At 40.9% G+C, this 23,661-nt stretch overlaps 1 protein-coding gene across 2 annotated transcripts in view; it reads left to right on the top strand.

Annotated features, from left to right (window-relative positions):
• CDK10 (cyclin dependent kinase 10) overlaps window positions 1–23,661 on the top strand; it is a 957,465-nt gene that overhangs the window by 25,887 nt on the left and 907,917 nt on the right. For both annotated transcript variants that reach the window (XM_044081866.1, XM_044081865.1), the window contains exon 2: window positions 2,181–2,253. In XM_044081866.1, coding sequence (XP_043937801.1) covers window positions 2,181–2,253 — 73 coding nt within the window. The remainder of the gene's footprint in view (window positions 1–2,180; window positions 2,254–23,661) is intronic.

Raw genomic sequence — 23,661 nt, 5'->3', positions numbered from 1 at the left:
CTGACTTTGCCACCTAGAACCTGGAGAGAGGAATAATCTGAACAGAAAAGCCCACAGTTACTCCTAGACTCATGAAGAATCTTGACAGTGAAGATCCCAGACTGGAGTGCCTTAAAACATGCTCTGGGCCCAAGACCATTCCACCTCTCACTGCAGCTACCCCACAGCAACCAGGTATAGATTATGTAGCCACTGGGCCTGCATTTAAAAAAAAAAAATTATAATCTGCAGTACAATGAAAATTGTTGTTCCAAGGCATCACTCCACACTGCTATATTCTTTATACTGTAGGTACAATTTGCCTATGCTCAAAGAATATCTGAGATTGTTATATTTGCTAAAAGTACTTGTATACTCTGCAGTTCACCACTTGGTGGATTTTTATACCATGGGCACAGTAAGCCCACACAAAAGGTTCTGAGGTCTGAAACTTCTCTTACTCTTTACTTTTTTTCCTTCTACTGTGTACATCCATGAGCTGTATAAAAATTGAGCAGCGTGACTTCTTGTCTACTGTATGCTATTTCTTTTGATGTGTGTAATGTTCAAAAATGGGAATCACCTAGTGTAGCTTCAAGTGACTACCTCCCCTGCATATAAAAAAGGCGGTCTTGTTTTGAAATTATTAACTGTCAGCTGCGGTGGTGGTGCTGCGGTAGCGTTGTCGCCTCACAGTAAGACGTCCTGTTCGATTCTCAGCTAAAGCGTCTTCTGCGTGGAGACATGCGTGAATGGGCATATCTTCGTTGAAGGTTGTGCGTCAGGCTTGGCAAGTCCGTATGTAAAAATCTACTGCCAATCATTAGCGGACCAGAGTTCTGCTGTGGCGACCCTTAACCGGGAAAAGCCGAAAGATGCAACAACAACAGTACTTGCCTCATTGAAGTACATACAAAGATCACAAACTCTGTATACACCTGTGGTCAAAAGGCCTGGTTTTATTCTTGTGCAGACTGAAAGAACTGTCAGTAAAACAGATCCTGCTGTATGAAATTCTTTCAAGTCATATGAGAAGTAGATCCTCTCTGGACAGCTTTAGACACTTGCTAATGATATAACAAAGATTCCACTTAATGCACATTTTTTATATTAACCTTGAGCAAAGTTTCCTTCCCTTAATACACTGTTCTTTTGATACTTTACCATAAACTGAACTAATATGCATTATGTTTGGTCCTTCACATCAGAAGACTTATAATGCATACCTTTATTTACTGATGTGTAAATTATTTTGCCTATCATACTTTTAACTAGTGCTCTAAAGCTTTTCTGATTTTTCAGACCACTGCATTTATCCTGATGTATCTTCATGCTTATGAGAGGTAGTGCTGCTGAATTGTGTAAATTATTTTGCGTAGCATACTTTTAACTAGTGCTCTAAAGCTTTTCTTATTTTTCAGACCACTGTGGTTAACTCATGTATATGCATATCTGAACTATCCACATATTTTTATGACATAAGTAAGAGAGTAAGTTGCCAGTCCTTTCTTTGGTCGACCCTCACCAGCAACCCCAGTTTGTTTTTGAAATCAGGTCAGTAGCATCACAGATAGACATCTTGTCTCTGTCCTGTTGATCTAACACCTTTAACTTTACACAGCCTGTAATTTCTACTTTATTTGTATGTGATAATTCTAAGTTTTGCTTATTTGAATTATGTTATAAAATAAGTCCATCGTACTGAATTTTAATGTTACTACCTCTGGCCTGAAACATGCCTTAAAACGGGATTCAGATCAGTGCAACCCCCCCCCCCCCCCATTAACATATAAATAATTTAGAAAAAAAAATACACAATCTGCATATGTTATGGTGTGGGCAGCTAATTAAATAATTCTCGGCAATGTATACCTATACCCACTCATTTTTGTCTCTAGTAGTACTATGCGTGGTTAATCGTTACAGCTCACTGTTTTCTTTAGGTGGTGCACATTTTCACTTTATAAAACACTGACTTATCCTGGTATACTTCATGCTGTACCTAAAGTTATTCATTTTGGAAGATGAATATCAAATATAAAATGGCCTTTTACAGTTTAGTTATAGTTATGGATTACGTGACAGTAGGAATTTGACATTCCATTGTGCTTAGCTGAGAAAGATAAGAAAAGTGCCATAAAATTGGAGTATTTTATGCTAGAAATTTTGTAATACGATATCTTTGTTTTTTGTTTTTACAGTTGGGAAGGTGCAGAAGTGTGAAGGAATTTGAGAAGCTAAATCGGATTGGTGAGGGAACATATGGCATCGTCTGTAAGTAACTTACCATCATTTATGTTCCATGTTGTACTAGGTTGAGACAGTCTTTGTGTGTGTGTGTGTGTCTGTGTGTGTGTGTCTGTGTGTGTCTGTGTGTGTGTGTGTCTGTGTGTGTGTCTGTGTGTGTGTCTGTCTGTGTGTGTGTGTCTGTGTGTCTGTGTGTGTCTGTGTCTGTGTGTCTGTGTCTGTGTGTCTGTGTGTGTGTGTCTTTGTCTGTGTATGTGTGCGTGTGTGTGTGTATGTGTCTGTGTATGTGTGCGTGTGTGTGTGTATGTGTCTATTTACCAGGGGTAGCCCAGGGAAATAGCATAAAATGTAAGAATCACACACAGATCAATAACTTATTTACAGCTAAATGCCTTAATTTTTAACTGTTGTCTTCTTGAAAGACAATCCTGTCAAATCTAGATCTTTTAAGGAAGAAATTATGTACTCGAATATTACCAGATGAGTAGTGTAATTGAGAAAAGTCATATTCTCAAACTTCCATTTTATTAATGAGGTCCCTGGACATTTTCCATAGTTCTGGGTGTCTTACATGGCATAGAGACAAGCACAGTTCAAAAGGGCACCAACCAACACCTTTTTTGAGGTAATACGCTAGTGATGAAGTCATCATCAACACTCCAAGAACCTTTACACCAGTCACATGTGGTATCTGTGTGCGAGTCAGAAGTTTATATGGTACATTGAAATGGATTACCTTTTAAGTGTTTTTCTTGCAGAATATCTTTGCATGCTATGATGTCATTGTTACATTCTGTGGATCCAAAGAGATGTCTACCCATCTTTATCCATTAGGCTGAGGAGGACTTTCTCTTTTTTACTACTGTGGTTCAACAAATCACCAAGTGCTTTCATTTCTTCAATACAGAAGAAACATGGTCCACTAGATATTCATTTTCTTCCCTACCTGCCTACACTGCAGTTGCTGAGGTTTGCTCTGAAGCGTGACTCCATGGGTTGGCAGAAAGGGCAGACTTATGAAGTGTTTCTGTGTTTCTCTTTCCTAATGCAGGCAGATTGGCATGATTTACATACCTAGACACACACACACACCCACACACACAACATACGAGTGGCAGTTCACACCGTCATATAGCAGAAGTGGATTTTTTTTAATAAGGGAGCCACATTAACTGGCTTAGAGGTAATCACTTCCTGTTTTGGCTTTTACATTGAAGACTGAACATTATTGTTAGTAATAGTAGCCTTGCATGTCAAGCTGTTTAATCACTTTGAGATTCTTAAAAATTATGAAATTGGGATTAAAATTAAGTTTTGATGCTGTTAGTCAGCTGGGCTAGTTACACAGATAACTGTTGGTCTTCAGACATGCCTGCCCTTCTATTTGGCATTTGCTGAAATGTTGCTTTCCCCACTGTCAATTAACTGAGGTTTGTTAAATCACGGTATTAGCACATGTAAAAGCTGACAGACTTTGGCTGGAGAACAAATGGCATTTTCAGGATTGAAATTAAAAAATCTAACTTGTTTATGCCACCTTTTAAGGTAGATTTTCAACAAAGACCAAGCAAACAAGTGCAGAAATTTTGTGCTGATATTTAAAGACACACTCTTTAGAAAGTTCACATGATTAAAAATAATATCTGCTCAAAAACTGCTGTTGAAATAATGGATACATGTCATGCATAGAGCTATAGTGAACAGATTATACCACTTTTCCCTATGTTATGTATTATCCACGAAAGGTTAAGTTTAGAAAAGATTAGAGTTGGAGCATAGTCCCTTGTTGGGGGTGGGGTTGCTGCAGGCTACCTAGACCCAAAGCGGAAACTACTTTTCTTAGTGTCTGCCTGTTTAGAGCCTAGAAATGTGTCAACCAGTACCTCGTTGAGTAATATAAGCATACATACCCTAGCTGTATGACATGCAAGCATTAATGCCTGACAGGGGTGCATGTCTCTGAGGAAATGACACCTTCTTGGGGGGGGGGGGCTCTACACCCTTGGAAGAGTGTTATTTCCTCAATAGCACGTACCCTGGAAGGCATTATTACACCTGGAAAATAGATTATGTGTTAATATATATATATGTGTGTGTGTATATATATAATATATATATATATATATATATATATATATATATATATGTATATACATATATGTATGTGTGTGTATATATATTTATGTGTGTGTGTGTGTATATATATATATATATATATATATATATATATATATATATATATATATATATATATATATATATATATATACACACACAATATGGGTCTACCTGATGACACTGACACGCCAAAACACTGACAACGAAATAACCGACATGACAAAACCAAAAAAAAAGAAAGTTCAAAAACACGAAACTTTACATGCCCGACAAACCACAATCCGGACAATCAACAAAACAAATACTTTTTCCGAAAAACACACACACAACAAAGCACACCAAAATCCTTACAAACCTACACTAAACCTTACATACACAACTATCTATGCACTAACCTTAACCCAAACCCTAACCCTAAGGTCCGTCACTATCGCACATTTACCTTACCCGTACCCTAACCCTAACTCACTTAATCTGCCCCTAACCCTTAACCCTGTCACTATCGCACACTTACCTTACCCGCACCCTAACCCTAACTCACTTAATCCGCCTCTAACCCTCAAGTCCGTCACTATCATACACTTACCTTACCCACACTCTAACCCTAACTCACTTAACCCGCCCCTAAACTTACAGTCCGTCACTATCGCACACTTACCTGACCCGCACCCTACCCTAACATCCGTCCCTATCGCACACTTACCTTAACATGTCGGTGTTCTCAGCGTTGGGATTCTCAACTGTTTGTCTTTTCCATTGTCGATCTTCCGGTGTCGGTGTTCTCGTCTTCGGCGTTTACAACTTTCGGCTTTTTCAGGTAGACCTATATACATATATATATATATATATATATATATATATATATATATATATATATACCCTATGTATTTTTTTTATATTTTTGATGTAAAATAATTCCTCCACCTAATGTTTTAAACTTGCTGTAGCATGCTTCATTGTTGTTGGAAGAATTATTTTACATCCAAAAATATAATTTATGTAAACGTTTAATGTCGACTCACGTACATGTGCATGCGTACACACACACACACACACACACACACACACACACACACACACACACACACACACACGCACATTCAGAAGCACAGACAAACCCATACACATAAACGCACACTTCCAGAAGTTAGTCACTTTACATGAATATACCTTCGCTGTCTCACTGTGAGCAAATGAAAGGGAAAACAATTGTAGAATGCATGGCATTGCAACTGCCCCCATACTTTTTACTGACCTTGATTTTGCCAGATAATGCTGTTTTGTCCATGTAGAATGATCCTTTTTTCAGCAAATCACTGAAGAAGTCCGTCAGTAATGCCAGAAATTAGAGTCCCTTTCTTTTTATTGTGAAAGGAATGAGTGCTGACAGACTGCCTGTATGTGCCTGTCTCAATCTCTCTGTTGCTTATGCATTTTCTGGTTTGCATACATGTGCAAACCCATCCCCACCCCCGATTTTTTTCATTTATGTCTTTACTGTTTAAAATTTTTACTTTCGGTAAAAGCAAAGTGGTGTTTAGTATGCATAAACTTTAGCAACCATTTTCTTTTCTCTGTCCAAGATTCATGAGCACCATGGCAGTGAAGCTGTAGACTTATTTTTTCAGCAGGCATAACATGTACATTTAACACCCTGCAGTCAGGGTGGTGATATACATGATGCCTATTCTCTAAAGAGGGCTAAAGCCGTGACTATGACTCGGATAACTGGAATTTGCATAATGGTTCGAGCACTGGAAGAGATGGTGTGAAAAGTGGTAGAGGCTCAACCTTTTGTTAGCGCACCCATCCATGAAGGTTTGATTTTATTGCTCCCAGTTGATGGATGTGTTACTCCGAGGTGGAGGCATGCAGCCATTTCCTGAGGCAAGTCATGAATCAGGTGGGACTGTGGCTATGGCCACTCAAGCTGGTAGCCCATATGAGGTACTTGTGTGGGATGGTGCATGCTTCCATGGCATGGCAGACATGGCTTAAGCAATGATGTGGGTGCTCACATCACCAGCAGGAGAAAGGGTTAGGAAAGTGTTTAAACTTCTCTCATGGCTGCCCTGGGAGATTGGCATGTTTAGTTTTACTGTCACTCAGTAGAGGAACAGTTGAATTGTGGGACTCTCAACCATTTGGAGAGTGAATGAGCACCACAGTTGTCAGTCATGTATGCAATGAATGGGCAGCTGAATGGTTGGCAGGTACAAAGGTTAATAGGTGTTTACTGGGCTATTGACCCAAAGGTCTTGATAAGCCTAGCCATGTGTACCCAATATAATACTAGAGAAACCCAATATAAAGGATCTTGACAAAACTTGAGGGTCATAGGTCAAATCCCCAGCAGGAGTTTACGGTTTCCCATCCAGTCATCCAGGCTGTGCTTAAACAGGGTCATAGAAGGGCTTTATTTGATGTGAATTGGTAGCCTGTTCCAGAGGAGTGGCAACGTCTGAGAGGCATATCTGTCTCTCCAGTAGGTCCTATTTATGTCGTAGGCCAAGTTAAGTTCCTGGAGCAGAGGTCCAACTAAGATACAGAGAAACTAATCTATGCATATTTCAGCAGAGGGTAATGAGCAGTATGCATAGGCTGATAGGTAGTTACTCAAGCTTAGGTCTAGGTGAGCATTGAGAAGCTTACCTAAGTAACCCAGTAGAATTATAATGTATAAGCCACTCCAGTCAATAAGAGCTATAGCGCATACCCCAGGAGTGAATTTGTGATTTCCCATCCACTCAAGTGTGATTTAAAAGTATTTACTGGGCGACCACGGTGGTGCAGCGGTTATTGTTGTCGCCTCACAGCAAGAGGTTCTCTGGTTCGATCCTCGGCTGGGGTGCCTTCTTTGTGGAGTCTGCATGTCCTCCCTGTGGTCGCGTGGGTTTCCTCCGGGTGCTCCGGTTTCCTCCCACATCCCAAAGACATGCTGTAGGTGGATTGGACACTCTAAATTGGCCCTAAGCGCGAGTGTGTGCATGTGTGTGCCTTCCATAGAAGGTTGGGCACCGGGCTGGCAACTCGACACTGTAAAACTCCACTGCCAGTCATGAGTGGACAGGTGATCCACTGTGGGGACCCCTAACCGGGGAAAGCTGAAAGAAGAAGAAGACTGTACTACTGTGTTTGATGTACAGACAGAGTATATTTCATAGTTAATGCAAACCATTCTCATTCTGTCATATTAGCAGGTTTGATTAGCTATCATATCAGCAGGTTTTGATTATGTTACAGTGATTTTAACATTTTTATTAAATCATCCCTTTTTAATTGGTGACTTTGGTATACACACATTAATGGAAAGGAAAACAAACCATAGTAACATTTCTAGTTTTATTTTCATGCAGTATATATTATTGTTTTAACAATTTTCATTAATTCTAGCATTTTATATTGCTGGTTGCCTGCCTTCGATTAAACCTCACTTCTCTTCCTGAACATTGTCCTGCATGTATTATTTATATAAATTCCATTTGTTTCTATGTAATTTGCTATTTAAATTTTTTAACATACCACATCCAGTTCTTTTATCCATCTCCTTTACAATGTTAATGGACGGCGCAGTGGTGCAGCGGTTGCATTGTCGACTCACAGCAAGAAGTTCTCTGGTTTGATTCTCGGGTGGGGTGCCTTCTGTGCTGAGTCTACATGTCCTCCCTGCATCTGTGTGGGTTTCTTCCAGGTGCTCCGGTTTCCTCCCACATTACAAAGACATGCATCTGGAGCATTTCTCCACGGGCCTCTGCTGAAAAGTGGCTTCATTCCAAGTCGGACTTTCCCGGTAAATAAATGTTAAAGAAATAAATAAATAAAAATAAAATTAAATACTTCAATTACAGCTGGTTTAGATTTTGATTTCCATTTTCTAGAAATTTCTTTTTGGTATCCATTAAACTTAGGAAAAGCTTTACTATCTCTGTGCAATTCAGATTCTATAGCCCAGCTCAGCCATTTTCTCAGTTATGATCATTTTCTGTCTCCCAGCGTTTCTGACAAAGTACTCTACAGGGATTTTTAATATCTGACAGCTCATTACATTTAAAAAAAACATGCTCCCAATTACCTGTCTCTTTCCCATCCATCATACCTCTAGTTCGCTGTCTACTTGAGGAAAAATTCTCTGAAATGTGCTTGGGAGTATAAAAACAACTATGGAAACACTTCCTTGCAAAAATCCTAGACCTTTTGGACTTTGTTGTATTCTTGGGAGCCTTGCATATGTCCTCCTATTGTTTCTTTGTAAATCGCCTTTGTTACCTTTTTACAATCTTTCTAACATGCGTTTATTGATGCTACTAATTATCAAGCAGTATTTTATATGGTATACCAGTTATCCATTTTTATCATCTGCTTCTGTTAATAGGCTCAGCTAAAAACCCTACCAAAGCTGAGCTTTCACTTAGCTACCCTTTATCTTTGTCTAACCTGCTGTACCAGTCCCTAGTTGAAAAGGCAGTTTCTATCCTGCAGTTCAAAATTCTGCTTGGCCTCACCATTCTGTTAACTTTCCCCTTTGTGGTTATTTGCTCCCAATCCCTTGGTTCCTTTGATAATGCCCTCTAGTCAATTCCAGCCCCTCGTGTCCATTTTCCATACCCTTACTAGAATACAGTTCTACTGGTAGAATGTCCTTTCTTTATCACTGTCTTGGCCTTGCTCTTAGATCTTTTCAGCTACTTAATGGATGTAATACTCTGTATATTGTTGTTACTCTCCTTAAGGACCTGCATTCAAAATTCTACTGTATCTTTACTTCATGACCCCCCCATTTCATTATTATCCCTTTCTACTTAGATTTATATCCTTCTGCTTGAGTTTCATGTATGAACCTTAACTGCATAGTTCTAAGTATTCTTTCAAATTTAGTAATCCTAAACCACTTTGCCCTATGGGGAGAATCAACTTATTTATTCATGGGTTCTTCCTAGGATATTGATCTGTGAGAATCTTAAAAAAAGCTTAGTCTTACATTCCCAAGGTAATGTACATTCCCCTTATAATTTGCATATGAATAACCTTAGAGATGGGCCGAACAAGGATATATTTCTCCTGTCCGTGAGGGATATGGGTGATAAACAAGGAGTGAATTTGTGGTTATTTACCATTCCTCCAAATTACATTTTACTACAGTAAGAGAAGTAATTTATATGTGGAGAGGAAGATAATTCCATAGAAGCAGTATTCTCTGTGATACATGCCCGTCCCTCCAACAAGCTCCATTTATTTTGTTAAACAAACTAAAATTCATTGAGTGGGTGTTTATAATAACACCTATAAACTTGTGACTGTATACTAGGCCCGTCAGAATAGGGTCTGTTGAAGCTTAGTATCTGAGGCACAAGTCACCCATCAGTAGCTTTTATGATAGTGAGAACAGGTACAACTTATCCCACTTAACTCTTGCCCTGTTTGCCTCCCAAAAAAATCCTTCAACTCTTTACTTATCATCCACGACTTCTCTGGCTGATAAAAATGCACCTGACCTGTATATAAGGCTAAAAGAATACAAACAATGTGATGTTGTCAGTCTCACCTTTATTCTTACTTGTGGGTTGGATCCGATCCATCGGATCTGTCTCGGCCTTTTACAAAAGCATGAGGCCTTCAGCAAAGCTTGTGGGCATTCTACTGTAACCATAATGCAGTTCTCTAATTCCCTCAGATCTCGTTTGCTGCTCAGTGAAAGACATGGTCCTCTCAGGAAGCTCTGGGCTAAGTAACTATTTTATATTTCTACTATTTTCTTACTTAAATTTTTTTTTTCTCTGATATTTAGTTTACACATTCCTTACCCCTTTTACATCCGTTTTAGTTAGAGGGCAATCTTCTGAGTGTGAGTGTTGTTCTCCCTTCATACTTTCCCCTTCCCGTGTCTGTTTAAGTTAGAGGACATTTGTTTGCTCGAGTGTTGTTCTCTCTCTCTATCCCTTTCAACGTCCATTTAAATTAGAGGATGTTATTTTCTTTAAAGAAAAAAAAAAACATACCTTTTCTTCAACTCCTTTAATGTCCGTTTAAGTTACAGGGCGTTCGTGTGTGTGTGTGTGTGTGTGTGTGTGTGTGTGTGTGTGTGTGTGTGTGTGGGTTAATTTTCCCTTAACTTGCTTAGCTTGTTTATTTAATGTAGCTTGTTAAACTATTGAATTAAGTTTCAAAAACAAGAGGGAAAACCCATGGGGTTTAAGAAATGTGAGCAGTGTGGAAAGAAGATGCCCCTAAGTGATGCACACACTTTGTGTATTATTTGAGGCTATTACATCTACAAGAGTCATGCTCCATTTGTCATGAGTTTAATCAAAGGGCTCTTATGGAGTGCAAAAATAAGCTCATCTTAAAAGGATTGCTTAAGACATCTGATAAATCTGACAAGTCACACAAATGACCTTCTTCGACTCCAAAGTCTGCTTCGGACCCGAAACAAAAAGTTCCTAACCTGTCTGTTACAGATTCTTTGGAGCAGCCAGTTGCTATGAGATCCAAGAGGTCTTCAAAGCAACTTGAACCTTTGACTCTGACCTCTTTGGCTCCTACTGAATTTTGATATCGGAACCGTTCTCCATCATTGGAGCCTGTACCTTCTCGGCTCCCATCTCTCTCTTTGACAAAGTCCAGATCTGCCTACCTTATCTACCAAGAGTTTGTCTGATGATGATGTGGGTAGGGTAGTGCAGAGGCTTCTGAAGACACCAGCCTTGGCCAAATTATTCCTGGATCCAAACCCAAAGGCATGGGATTAAACAAAGTCCTCCCTGTAAGTGCCTGCTCCTCTTCTGATCAGTCTCCTGGTTTCGGAGCCACAAGATTCAGATGTCCAACTGGTGTCTGTCTCAGATCCTAGACCCATGAGTTCCTCAGATCCGATGTCTGCCCTGAGTGCTTCTGCTCATCTGCCTCAGAGTTTCTGTCTTCTGTGATGGAGATTCTCTCAGCTCTGATGACTTTTTTTTTGTCAGATCTGGGATGTTCTTGAACGGCGTGCCTTTGAGGTTATGAGGAGGGTAATGACTACATCCCAGTCTCAGACACAGTCTATCCAGGATCTTCCTTCCAGTTCTGGGCTGGTGATTTTGCCTTCTCATGTACCTCCTCCATAGGACTGTATAGACCCCAGGCCTCAGGATTCCCAGCAAGGTACTTCCCCCTTGTAAAACTTCCCCAGATTACCCCACTGAGGAAGTCCCTTGGAAGAGGATTTGCAAGAACACCCCAGAAGAGTCAGTCGCATCTGATACTGACCTCTGATGCAGAAGGGTCCCCACGGTTACCTTCTGAAGATGTCTCCTTTGGAGACATCCCGGAAATGTTAAAACAGAGAGGTGACTGGCAGTCCATAAGCCCATCAGCTGAGGAGTCAATATATTTGAAGGCTTTCAGGTTTCGTCCTTCCACCTCTTGGATGGACCCCTCCTTCCAATGAGCTTATTGATTTAATCTCTCAGAAGATTTGGGAGACCCCAGACTCCATAGAGCTGACTCCTAGGAGGCCAAATGAATATATCACCACCCCTTTGGACAGGTGTAGTAGTTGATGCCATGGTCGTGGCGGCGGCCACTAAAAAGGTACTATCTGACGCCAGTTCCACTATCCACCCCCCGAATAGGGATTCTAGGACCATGGGATAGGTATGGGAAACACGTCTTTTCATCAGCAGCCTTTGCCTTATGGTCACTGAACTACTTGACTCATTTTAGTAGGCTACAGAGAGACCCATTAAAAACTGTCATACTCCCTCCAATTGTAGCTGATGCAGCGGCAGACAAAGTAACTGCTCAGATCACCACCCTCAACTCTGTTGTAAATTCCTCCATGAGACTCATATCATATGTAGCAGATGGAATTAATAGGGTTGTGGGTTCAGGCATCTTTGGCAGGCCTGGATGCACCTTTGCGATTTCACGGAGCCCTTCGTCTTCCTTTATAAATGCCCCTTTTGATGGCTCCTCTCTTTTTGAGCCCAAAGTAAAAGAAACGCTCACCACGTGTGAACAGGAAGGTAAGACCTTATCTGCCACTGGAGTACGTTTCTCACATCCACTAGACCCTTCCCCAAAGGTCAAAGTGGTAGTGGAAAGATGTGGTTCAAAAAAATCACAAAGGTCTTTCCAAGACACACAAGGTGAAAGTTCCCCGAAAGACAGAGAGGGAACAATAATGGTAGACGCAGCCCTCGTGGCAAGGGAGGCCTGCAGAATCAGGGCTCCAGAGAATCTTTTTTTGGTAGACCCTTTCAGCACTCCTGAGGGTGTGCCCCATTGTCCGCCTCTGGAGGCAGTCGGGGGATGATTGTCACTGCACCTTCATACCTGACTAAAAATAACAAATGACAGATGGGTGCAGAACATAATATCCAGAGGTTATATCATTCCCTTCTCCACCCCTATAAACAAAACAGTTCCAGACGTTCCACCCAGTCAAAAGGAACAAGCAACCTTAGAAATTCAAAAGTTGCTAAGAAAAAGAGTAATCCAAGAGGTCCCCGCAGACCAGAGAGGATTTGGAACTTACTTGATATTCTTTTTTTGTCCCAAAGTAAACAGGGGACTGGAGACCCATCTTGGATCTCAGCATTCTAAACAAATCTGTGAAAAAGAGCAAGTTCCGGATGGTGACACTGCAGTCAATACTTTCATTTTTGGAAAAAGACAATTAGATGTGCTTTATAGACCTTCAGGATGTGTACTACCATATATACAGATGGAAAGGCGATCCAGAAGGCACTTGCACTTCTGGTTAGGGGCCACTCACTTCCAGTTTCAAACTCTGCCCTTTGGTTTCACTACAGCCCCTGGTGTGTTCACCAAATGCATGGCAGTAGTTGCGGCTCACCTGTGACGTCAAAGATTTCCGGGTGTATCCATATCTGAACAACTGGGTCATAACTGCCCTGACCAGGCATCATTGTCTGCTACAGGCCAAGGACTACACCTTACAACTATGTTCCTCTCTAGGAATTACCATAAATTACGAAAAATCTGCTCTAGAGCCATTTCAGAACTTGGTTTTCATAGGGGCACAGTTAGACATAAAAAGGATGATAGCAAAACTTCCACAACACAGAGTGGACGACCTTTGGTATTATGTAAGGAGGTTGATCAGAAGGAAACGAGTTTCTGCCAAACTAGTTCTCCAAGTACTGGACAAAATGTCTACCTCAGATGTCCTTGCTCTCTTAGCTTGTCTCTACATGAGAATTCTTCAGTGGTTACTTTCAATGCAGTGGTCAATTCTAGAACTACCAATGACACACAAGATTATGATAACCAATTCATGCAGAGAGGATCTTCAGTGGTGGAGTCACTCTCCCCTGGTGTCTCAAGGCTGTCACTTTATTCCTCCCCAACCACAAGCCACAGTGACCATGGATGCTTGCCAGATAGTTTGGGGGGACATTATCTGGGGAAGACAGTTCAAGGCATCTGGCATCAACGTGAGGCTCATTTGCACATAAACGTACTGGAGATGAGGGCTGTGCTTTTAGCGTTGCATGCATTTGAAGATATCCTCCCTCTGGGAGCGATAGCATTTCAGTCAGACAAAGTGTTTGGTCTGGTACATGAACAAGCAAGGGGGAACCAGATCTTACCCCCTTTGTTGAGAAGCCCTGAAGGTTTGGCAACCAGATTACATACAAGGTAATATTGCTTCTTACCCCTTCCTTCATTACAGATACTATTATTTAAAAGATAGGGATGAGGTGACTTGTTACATTCCAAGTGTATATACTGTGATGAGGTGTAATAGACATACGTGACAGATAAAAAGTATTAGAGAGGAACTGGTCTGTTTTGCAGTCTGATAGTGAGATAAAAAAGATAGTAAGAGAGAAACCGCAGTTTGTGTATAAAAAAAGAAAAGAATCTCAAACAACTTTTATGTTGGTACTCATGTATGTACTTTTATGTTGGTACTCCTGTACCAATAGACTTGCCCAACGTTTCCTGGAATTTATTAATTCCAATGCCCTGGACTAGCTTGTTCTTACCCCCACTAGAGGTAGCAGCATCCTTGACCTGGTCGTTACTAACATGGGCGACCATTTGCTCTACACCAATAGTCAACTCCTCCCTGGTTAGATCCAACCACAAACTAATTACCTTGGAAATCCACATCCCCCTGCAAAGGTAACCACCATGAAAAACATCTCCAAAGCTAACTTTGTGCTCCTAAAAACAGAGGTGGCTAACTTCACGGCACCCATGCAAATGGAGAATAGTTGCATGAATGCCGAATCATACACCAATGCACTATATGAACACGTGCACAAATGCATGGATCTCGCCATACCCAATAGAACCAAGACGCTCTCCTCCAAAAAAAAGGAAGCCAATCTAGTGGTCCTCTCCCATAAACAAACTCTACAACAGAAGGAGGAAACTCTAAAGCTAGCTATGAAAACAGAATTGCAGCAGATAGTAAAGACAACCACAAAGCCTTCAATAGTTATGTAAAGAATCTCCATGGCAATACCCAGATTTGCTGTGAGCTACTGCACAATGGTAACTCCTATACCGAGCCAACAGATATTGCCAATATACTGGCCGACAGATTCAGTGCCAACTTTACCCCCCCCCCCAAGGGACCAATCACAATACCAGTAGATTGCCAGGCACCCAGTATTACTGCTGCACAGGTTAAAACAGCACTGTCCAAAGCCAAGAATACAGCTTCTATGGGACCTGACAATATCCCTGGCTGTGTTCTACATGAACTACAGAGTGACCTGGCACCTCACCTGTGTGCCCAGTTCAATCACAGCCTCACCCCAGGCTTTGTCCCTACCGAATGGTGCACTGCTACAGTCATCACTCTCTACAAAGGAGGAGCAACTACAGAACCTGGGAACTATCGCTCCATTAGCTTGATGAGTCTGATATGCAAACCTATGGAATGCATCATCATGGACTTCATAAACAAGGATACAGGGAATCTCCAAACTCTAGATCCCACACAGTTTGGTTTTATGAAGGGTAGATCATGCCTGCTCAACTTGGTCAACTTCTTTGAGTCAGTCACCAGAGCTGTGGATGAAGGCATGGTGGTTCATACAGCGTACCTTGATGTGACCAAGGCCTTTGATACCATACCCCACTCAGGAATCATAGAAAAACTCACTAAGCTAGGCATCAACCCCTATATCACTAGGTGGGTTGCAAACTGGGTCACAGATGGAACCCACAATGTGAAAGTAGCTGACTCCAAGTCAGACTGCTGACTAGTCTCTGGTAGAGTCACACAGGGTTCGGTCCTGGGTCCTCTCCTGTTTGGTATTTACTTCTCTGAAGTCCAGGACAACAAAAATGGACTTTGGCTGACAAAGTTTGCAGACTATTGCAAGTTGGGAGCTATTATTAACTCCCCAAGTGATGTTGACATCCTACAGAATGGTCTCACTGAGACCAACAACTGGTGTCAAAACCATGGCCTTAAGCTCAGTGCCAAAAAATGTGTTCTCATCCCCTTTGGGAAAAACCCGGTTCCCTTGAATTACCCCATTGATGGTGGTCCACTGAACACAGAAGGCATTATAAGAGATCTGGGAACACAGGTTGAAAGCAACCTCTCTTTTGGTCACCACATTGCCATTGTGGTCAGAAAGTCCATCTATGTGGCGCATCTCATTACTAAGGGTTTTGCATCCAGGAAGAAAGAGGTCATTGCCTCCCTCTACTCTTCCCTCATTAGGCCAGTCATCGAGTACAATGCCCCATTTGGCATGTAACTTACTAGACACCTGCAACAACTGGAGAGGCCGCAAAAGTACCTCACAAAAAGGATTCTAGGCCTTAAACACTTGTCCTATATGGACAGACTAAAAAAACTCCAACTATTCTCTGTCTCATATCGCCCACTTAGAGGCGATCCCTGCTTGACTTACAAAGCCATGTCTGACCCAGCTCTGCTAGAAATGCTACATCTAAAGAAATCCCAATCCCTCTGCACCACACGCTCCAGAGACCTTAACCTCATTACCGCAATCAACAGAATGTACTGGAGGGACAGGTTCATAACCCATAGATTGCCTGTGCTATGGAATAGACTTCCCATACATGTCAAGCAGAGAACCTCGCTAACCCTCTTCAAGAGAAATCTTGATGAGTGGATGGGAAATAGAAAATTCACCCTGGGGATAACTCCAGTGGTTGTACTTGACAGAGCTACTGGGAACTAAGGTCGGGTGGCATGTTGCCAGGGTAATCCTATGGCTAGGCTTGTAAAGGCCCCATGGCCATTAGCCTAGTACACACCTATGAACCTATGTTTTAAAGACATGAACTGTAAGGCACGAGGGGTGCAAATTTTAAGAAAAAATACTGTTCCTTGTTATAATTGTGTCTATTGTAAATACATTAATACTGATACAGAATTTGAACATCCTATTCTTAGAGAGAATTTTTATATTTAGAACTTTCGCAACTTGTACAACTGAAACTGTCATCTGTCTTATGTAAAATGTACCTGTTTTTATATAGGTAAGACAAAACTATAAGTTTAAAGAAGGAATAGCCTCTCATCTCTCTGAAATACGTAGAGGAATAGAGACTAATGCCCTATCCAAGCATATTTTAGATAATGGGAATGAGCATATGTTTAAATTTAGGGTGCTACAAAGGGTATATCTGAATAAAAGAGGGGGGTGACATTTATAAATAAAACTGAGGTTGCGGAGTACAAGTGGATAAACTTTTTTAGAGCTGATATGCCACCGGACCTTAGTAAAATAGTGTTAAACCTGTACTGAAAATGAAACATTCTTATGTTTACGTTAGCTATGGTACTTTTAAAGTTTAATTAGCTTTTAATTACTGTTTTATTTAATACTCTGCTCTGATTGGTTGGCTGGAATTATTTAAAGATTGGACTGGATATACCTTTTATTGTATTGAAAAAGAGTTTTATGCTTGAAAGCTTTACTACGTTTTGTTGTTTTATTTAGTAAATTTTATTTATTTTATTTTAATTATCATTTGTTAACCGGGAAAGTCCAACTTGGAACAAAGCCACTTTTCAGAGGAGGCCCGGGGAGAAATGCTACAGATGCATGTCTTTGTAACGTGGGAGGAAACCCACAGGAATGCAGGGAAGGACATGCAGACTCCACACAGAAGGCACCCCTGCCGAGAATCGAACCGGAGAACCTCTTGCTGTGAGGCAACAACACTACCTCTGCACCACTCCGCCATCCATGATAAATTATCATACGGACGTTCATGCCTCGGTTTGTTTGATTTTTGAGTGTACGTAACTTACCTCTATAGCCTTTTTTTATCTTAATTTATTTTATATCCTGAAAAGACTTGAAACTGTCTCAGAAATTCTCCATATCACCTAAATATCCTTTTCTGGATTTATCAAGTACAAAAACTTGCATCTGCAGATAACGCTGACTTTTCATAATTACCATACCAGTTGTATCCTTAATTTTGAGAGAACCTTATTTTCTTTTCTAGTGGCTCTAAATGTAAAACAAATAAAAGAGAAAAATGGCATCCTAGCCTGGTTCCCTTTTTCAAACATGGCTTGTCAGAGATGAATTTGTTTACCTTAATTCTTGCCTCTGACCGTTTATATATCCTCGTTATTAACCCTGTTATTTTATCAGAGAGCACAAATGCTAATATTGCCCTGCTTATAAAATCTCACCTGACTCTGTTAAATGCTTTATCTGCATCAACACCCACCAACAGTAGCAACATTTTCTTACTTTGTGCTTCCCTCTTGATCATCATTGTTCTGTTGATGTTATCAAATGTTTACCTCCTCTCCACAAAACCACAATGATCCCTATCAATTTTGGCAACTTCTTTGCCATTCTGCTAGCTAGTACAAACATAAACACTTTATAATCAAAGTTTAATTTGAAATGGGGTCATATTAAGGTGGGTGTGAAAGGTCTTTTTTGTGAAAGGATTTTGTTGCAGGTATTTGTGAGGCCATTAGTTTTGATCAGATGAAGATGCAAACGAGTGTGGTCTTTTCATACTGTGGAAGGTAAGACAAGTACTGGATGGAATATAGTGACAGGGCTCTTATTTTATTTGGATAACTTAGGGAGCATAAACTAATGATTTCCTTAGTTTAGGAGTCTCTTTCTATTTTTTCTATTTAGGCAAAGTGTTTAGAGAGCTACATGCTGAAGGGAGCATTGTGTTCAGTGACCGACACAATAAAATGTGTTAAAGAGAAGCTAGGATTCAATGTGGACCTAGAGATGCCTTTGTAAATTAATTGTGCTAGTCACAACTAGTGTAATTATGAGTAATTCCTGGTAATCAAAGAATAGTTTATTGCTGGCAAATTTGTCCAGATCTGTGATTATTTCACTTGGGGGGTCAGTGCTTTTATATGGCATGCACTAGGGAAGTCTAACTTTCCCCAAGTATAAAAATACTGCATTTTTGTCATTGAGTTTGAGCTCATAGTCATAACTTCAGGCATTGTTCTGGTTAAGCCCTTACTCTAGTATGTGTATTAGAAGGGTGATATTCTTCATTATCACTGTTTTAGTATTCTTTATACCTGGGATATTCTGCCAAGGATAGCCTAATGTCTGTCCAGCATACCAAAGCCTTTATACCGTCACACATGTACCTTAAGCCTTGCGAGAAGGACATATGTTTGCTGTACAGACGCCTAAGCCACAGAACATTTTTGCTGCTAGTTTGAATGCTACTTCTGAGTTCAGTTTGTATACCATTCCCTGAGCTGGTTCTTCTACTGAGCCTGTTATTAATAAGTGCCCCGTTGGGGTTCATTCCTTCCTTTTCTTTTTTCTCCTTGTAGTTTGCTTTCATGTCATCCAAGAAGGGGAAATGAGTGTCGGAGGCAAATTCCTCATAAAGACAGACACAAGAAGTGCTTTTTTTGTTTGGGTTGTACGCATGACCATATTCAGTGTGGTATCTATCGGGCTTTTGTCCGTAAGACACTCCACAGCCATTTGTCTTTCCTCTTCATTTACCTCAAAAACCAATGTCTGAAGTTATTGACCAAGGGTACCATGGCCACATCACCCGCCCAAAAGTTCAGCCGTCTTTTAAAGAAAAAAGCTAAAAAAAAGAATGTACTGAATCTGCTGCTGTCCACCCTCCACCAGATGCCTCCCTATGGTTGGATGAAGAACCTAGGGACTGTCCAGTACTGACACCAGTTCCTTCTGCCGTGACTCAATTAGAGGCTGATACGGAACTGCCTACTTACACGTCCACAAAGGCTGTGCATACGTCTGATACAGATGAAGAGGGGGAACCATGGCTTATTAGAGCCTAGGGGGATTCCCAAAATTTTAGTCAGGGAAGAGGTGACTGGTAGCCTCACTGAACCATAGCAGGGCTCTGAGCCTCCTAGATTTGTTAAGGTAGATGTTCCTTTGAAAAAGAAACAGAAAAAAAGCATGTGGCTATGGTAGCTAAAGATTCTCACAAAGAGTGACAAGACTTTATTCAATGGCTGTTTAATGCCCTCATGGCTCTGAAACCCCCACAGGGATGGTCTATCCCTGGTGCTGCTGCTCCCTGGTCATCCACCCCATCTAAGTAACCTAAGGATTCTGATTCTCCTGATGAGTTGGACTCTGGTGAAGAATCCTTAGCATATTCCTTACAAATACACTCTCCTATGTCACTGGGGTCTGATGAAGAGCATTCTTTGTCCTGTGGTTCTCCTTTGAGGAACTGTCCTTTGGGGATACAGTGGTCCATACAATGGAGCACTTTAAGTGGCATTGTTTTCAAGTATCAGGGTTTCAAAAGTGGTATTATGAACTCTTGCAAATGGATTCATCCACACCTTCTGCAGTTCTTCCTTTGCCCTGTTGAACACATTTACAGCAGCTTCTCAGGTTCCTGACTTTCATCCTCTGGCCCCTAAGAAGCCAGACAGATTTTATAAGGTACCTGATGATCATAAATACTTGTATAAAACTCCATCATCTGATCCTGCTGTTATTTCAGTCTCCATTGATAAGTCATTCAAACTGCTTTCCTCTTCCAAGGTCTTCTGCCTTCTGACAAGGACAGCTATAGAGAGGTATGGGAAAAAAGTGTCTACTTCTGCTACTTTGGCTTTTAGAGCCATTACTTATCAGACCCACATGACTAGAAATGCCCTTGGCCCTTCTAGCCCAGCTGGGGGAGGGGGGTTGACTTTTATATGGATGATTCGGACAGTAAAACTTCTGCTCTCTCTCTCTGCTGAGTACTGCCTCTTAGGTAGCCCACCATTTCATCAAATGCAGTTATGATGTAGCTGATGCCTCCTTTAGGGCAGCTGCATCTGGTTTTGTCATGAGGATATATTTCTGGTTGAGCTTGCAGGCTTTGCCTGAAGATATTAAAGCCAAACCTTTAGATTCTCCCTTAGATAAGCAAAATCTTTTGGCACTGCAGAATTGTTTAAAACTCTGCAGGAAAAGGGCAAGGTTATGCAGGACCTTCAGACAAATGTTTGTTTCTCCAGTACCCAAGTTACAGGGAAACTATCCTTCAAAATCATCTTTGTTCATAGGCAACCTAGACAACATGTATAAAAAATAGGCAAATTGGCACCCAAACAAACACCAAGAAACAAATCTAAGGTACCAATGAGTCAAAACCAGCCAGCAGAGTCCATAAACCAATTTTAATAAAATTTAAAACACATGAACGCAGACGCATAAAACATAGCATTTTTGTTTTAAAACTTCATCAGATGTGGATCTAACAGTCAACCTCGAGTTATATAGCATTCCGACAAGCAAACTGACCAATACAAAAAGACAAGTTGTTAAGACATCATTATCGTAAAACTCATGAATATTCATCACAAGCCATGTTAAAAAAACTAAAAGGCTTCTTAAAATCAAGTTAAGTTATCTAGACAACATGCTAGAGGGTTTCTAAGCAGATTTTCCAAGATAAACCCATTCAAAGTTCTAGAGGCCAAAAACCTTCTTTTTCAAATAAATCTACCTATATCTGACATTCAGCCCGCCCCCTCCCCCTAGATCAGATTCCTCTGTTCTTCTTCAGGCTAACCCTTTTCTTCCCTGTATGGAAACAGATAATCACAGATGCCTGGGTTCTCTCAATCATCCAGTACAGCTATTTCATGGCTTGGAAGTCCTTTCCTTGATTTTTTGGTCTCCCTCAACCTTCTCCTTGGTAGCTTTCCTCATTTTCCTTTGGTTTTACAGGATCTAATGGAATAGGGAGTATAACCTATTCCCCTTGTCTCAACAGGGAACCGATTTTTATTCCAGAAAGTTTCTGGTTCCCAGGAAGGAGGGGATGTGGAGGCCCACTGTAGACCTGGCTTATCTCAACAATTTTTCTCAAGGTTCCTTTCTTCAGAATGTTGTCTCTTCAGACCTTTTTTTTCCCACTTTTGCTTTCTCAGGCTTTTCTAGTCTCCTTGGATTTGAAGAATGCTTATCTCCATATTCCTATTTACCCTGTCTTCAAGAAATTTTTACGTTTCTCTGTTTCTTCCTTTTACTATCAGTTCTTTGCTTTGCATTTTGTTTCTTTCTTCAGCTCCGACAGTATTTACCAAATGTCTGACCCATATGGTAGCTTTCTGTATGTTTCAGGAAATCTAAATATTTCCTTATCTGGGCGGCCTTCTGATTTCAAGCCTCCTCTCAGCAGACCTTGCTTCGGGATCTACACTTTACTAAACTACTACTGTGCAGTGTGGGATTCACTCTCAGTTTCAAAAAGTCACTATTGACTCCTCCTCAGGACCAAGTGTTTTTTTGGGTTGCAGGATTCAGACCATTGCAATGCTGGATTCTCTTCTGCCTCTCAAGGTCCTCACTTTGTTTATTTCCAGTCTCTTCTTCCTCATCAAGTTCTTCCTGCAAGAGAATTTCTGTGAGCCCTGGGGCTCATAGCGTCCACCATTCCCAAAGTTCCTTTTGCCAAACTCCACATGAAGAAATTCCAATGGTATCAGGACTCTTTGGCTCCAAAGCTGGAGGTTTCAGTCCCTCTTTACCCTATCTCAAAATTGTATTCCACTGCTGGATTCAGCAGATCTCCCTAAATCCTGGTCTGCCTTTTCAGCTTCCTGTTCCTACTTGAGAACTGTACATAGATGCTTCTGATCAAGGTTAGTGAGCCTCCTCAAACAATCTGAAAGTTCAGGGTCTCATCAACAGATGTCAGATAACATCAGTATCAGAGAGATGAGGATTCTAATTCTAGCTTATTAGGCCTTTTATTCCCTTTGGGTTCCAGGTCCTCTAAAGGTTTTTATAGACAATAACCCAGTCATATGGTACATCAAGAAGTACGGGGCACAAAGTCTTATCTTCTTTACAGACTGGCTCTTCAGGCTTGGGATTTTGCAACTCACCATCACTTGGCTTTTCAGGTGGTTTACATCCCTCAGAGCACAATTTCGTGGTAGACTCTTTGAGTAGGTCTAGGACACATCACTTCACAGAGAGATGTTTCTGGACATTGTATGTTGGTAGGGTACTCCTCCAGTAGATTATTTTGCCTCCCCTCTGAACAGACAACTTTTGTGGTTCTGTTCCAGAATTCCAGGCCCACTGACCTAGAAAGTGGACATCCTATTTTTTTCTTGGAAGGGGTTGTTCCTGTATGTCTGTCCTGTTCTACTTCCTGGGTCTTGCACATGATCACATGGGACACACCCACAGTCTTGCCGGTGACTCCCTTTTTGCCCAGATGTTACTGGTTCTCCCTTTTTTTCACCTGGCTAGGGGCAATCATCACAAGTTACCATACTGGACGGATCTTCTCTTACAAGATAAGGGGTCTCTTATTCACCCTTACTTGTTCACACTTTGGTTTACACTTAGGAATCAAAACCTTATCACCCATTCAGGTACCAATTTTCTGAGGTTGTGCTTTGGATTTTACAGTAGGACAGAAGACCCACTACTAGAAAATCCTATGTGACTAAATGGAAGAGATTTTCTATTGGGTATCTCAAGCATAATCAGGACTGTTTTTGTGTAGGTGTCCCTACACTGCTTTCTTATTTGTGTAACTTGCTTAATACTGGGTTGGCATATTTTTTTGTTAAAGCTCCTTTGTCAGACATTTCTGCCTGTTTGCCTCTGAGTCCAACTTTGGCTTCTGGTTTTGAAGTCAGACAGTTCCTAAAAGGCATATTTTGTATCAGGCCTGAAGAATGCCTATTCATCCATCTTAGGTCCTTAGTTTTGTTCTTGAAAAATTGACTCATTCCCCTTTTGATCCTGCCATTTCTTCTTCCCTGCAACATTGTACTTGGAGACTATGTTGTTGGTGGCTCTCAACTTCTGCCAAGAGATTTTCCAAACTCTAAGCCGTTATGGC

This window comes from Protopterus annectens, chromosome 8.part1 (assembly GCF_019279795.1).
Source record: "Protopterus annectens isolate FY-2018-M chromosome 8.part1, PAN1.0, whole genome shotgun sequence".
In the NCBI taxonomy this organism is placed as follows: domain Eukaryota; kingdom Metazoa; phylum Chordata; order Ceratodontiformes; family Protopteridae; genus Protopterus; species Protopterus annectens.
Note: the sequence above shows the minus strand (reverse complement) of the source record. Positions and strands in the feature narration are given on the sequence as shown.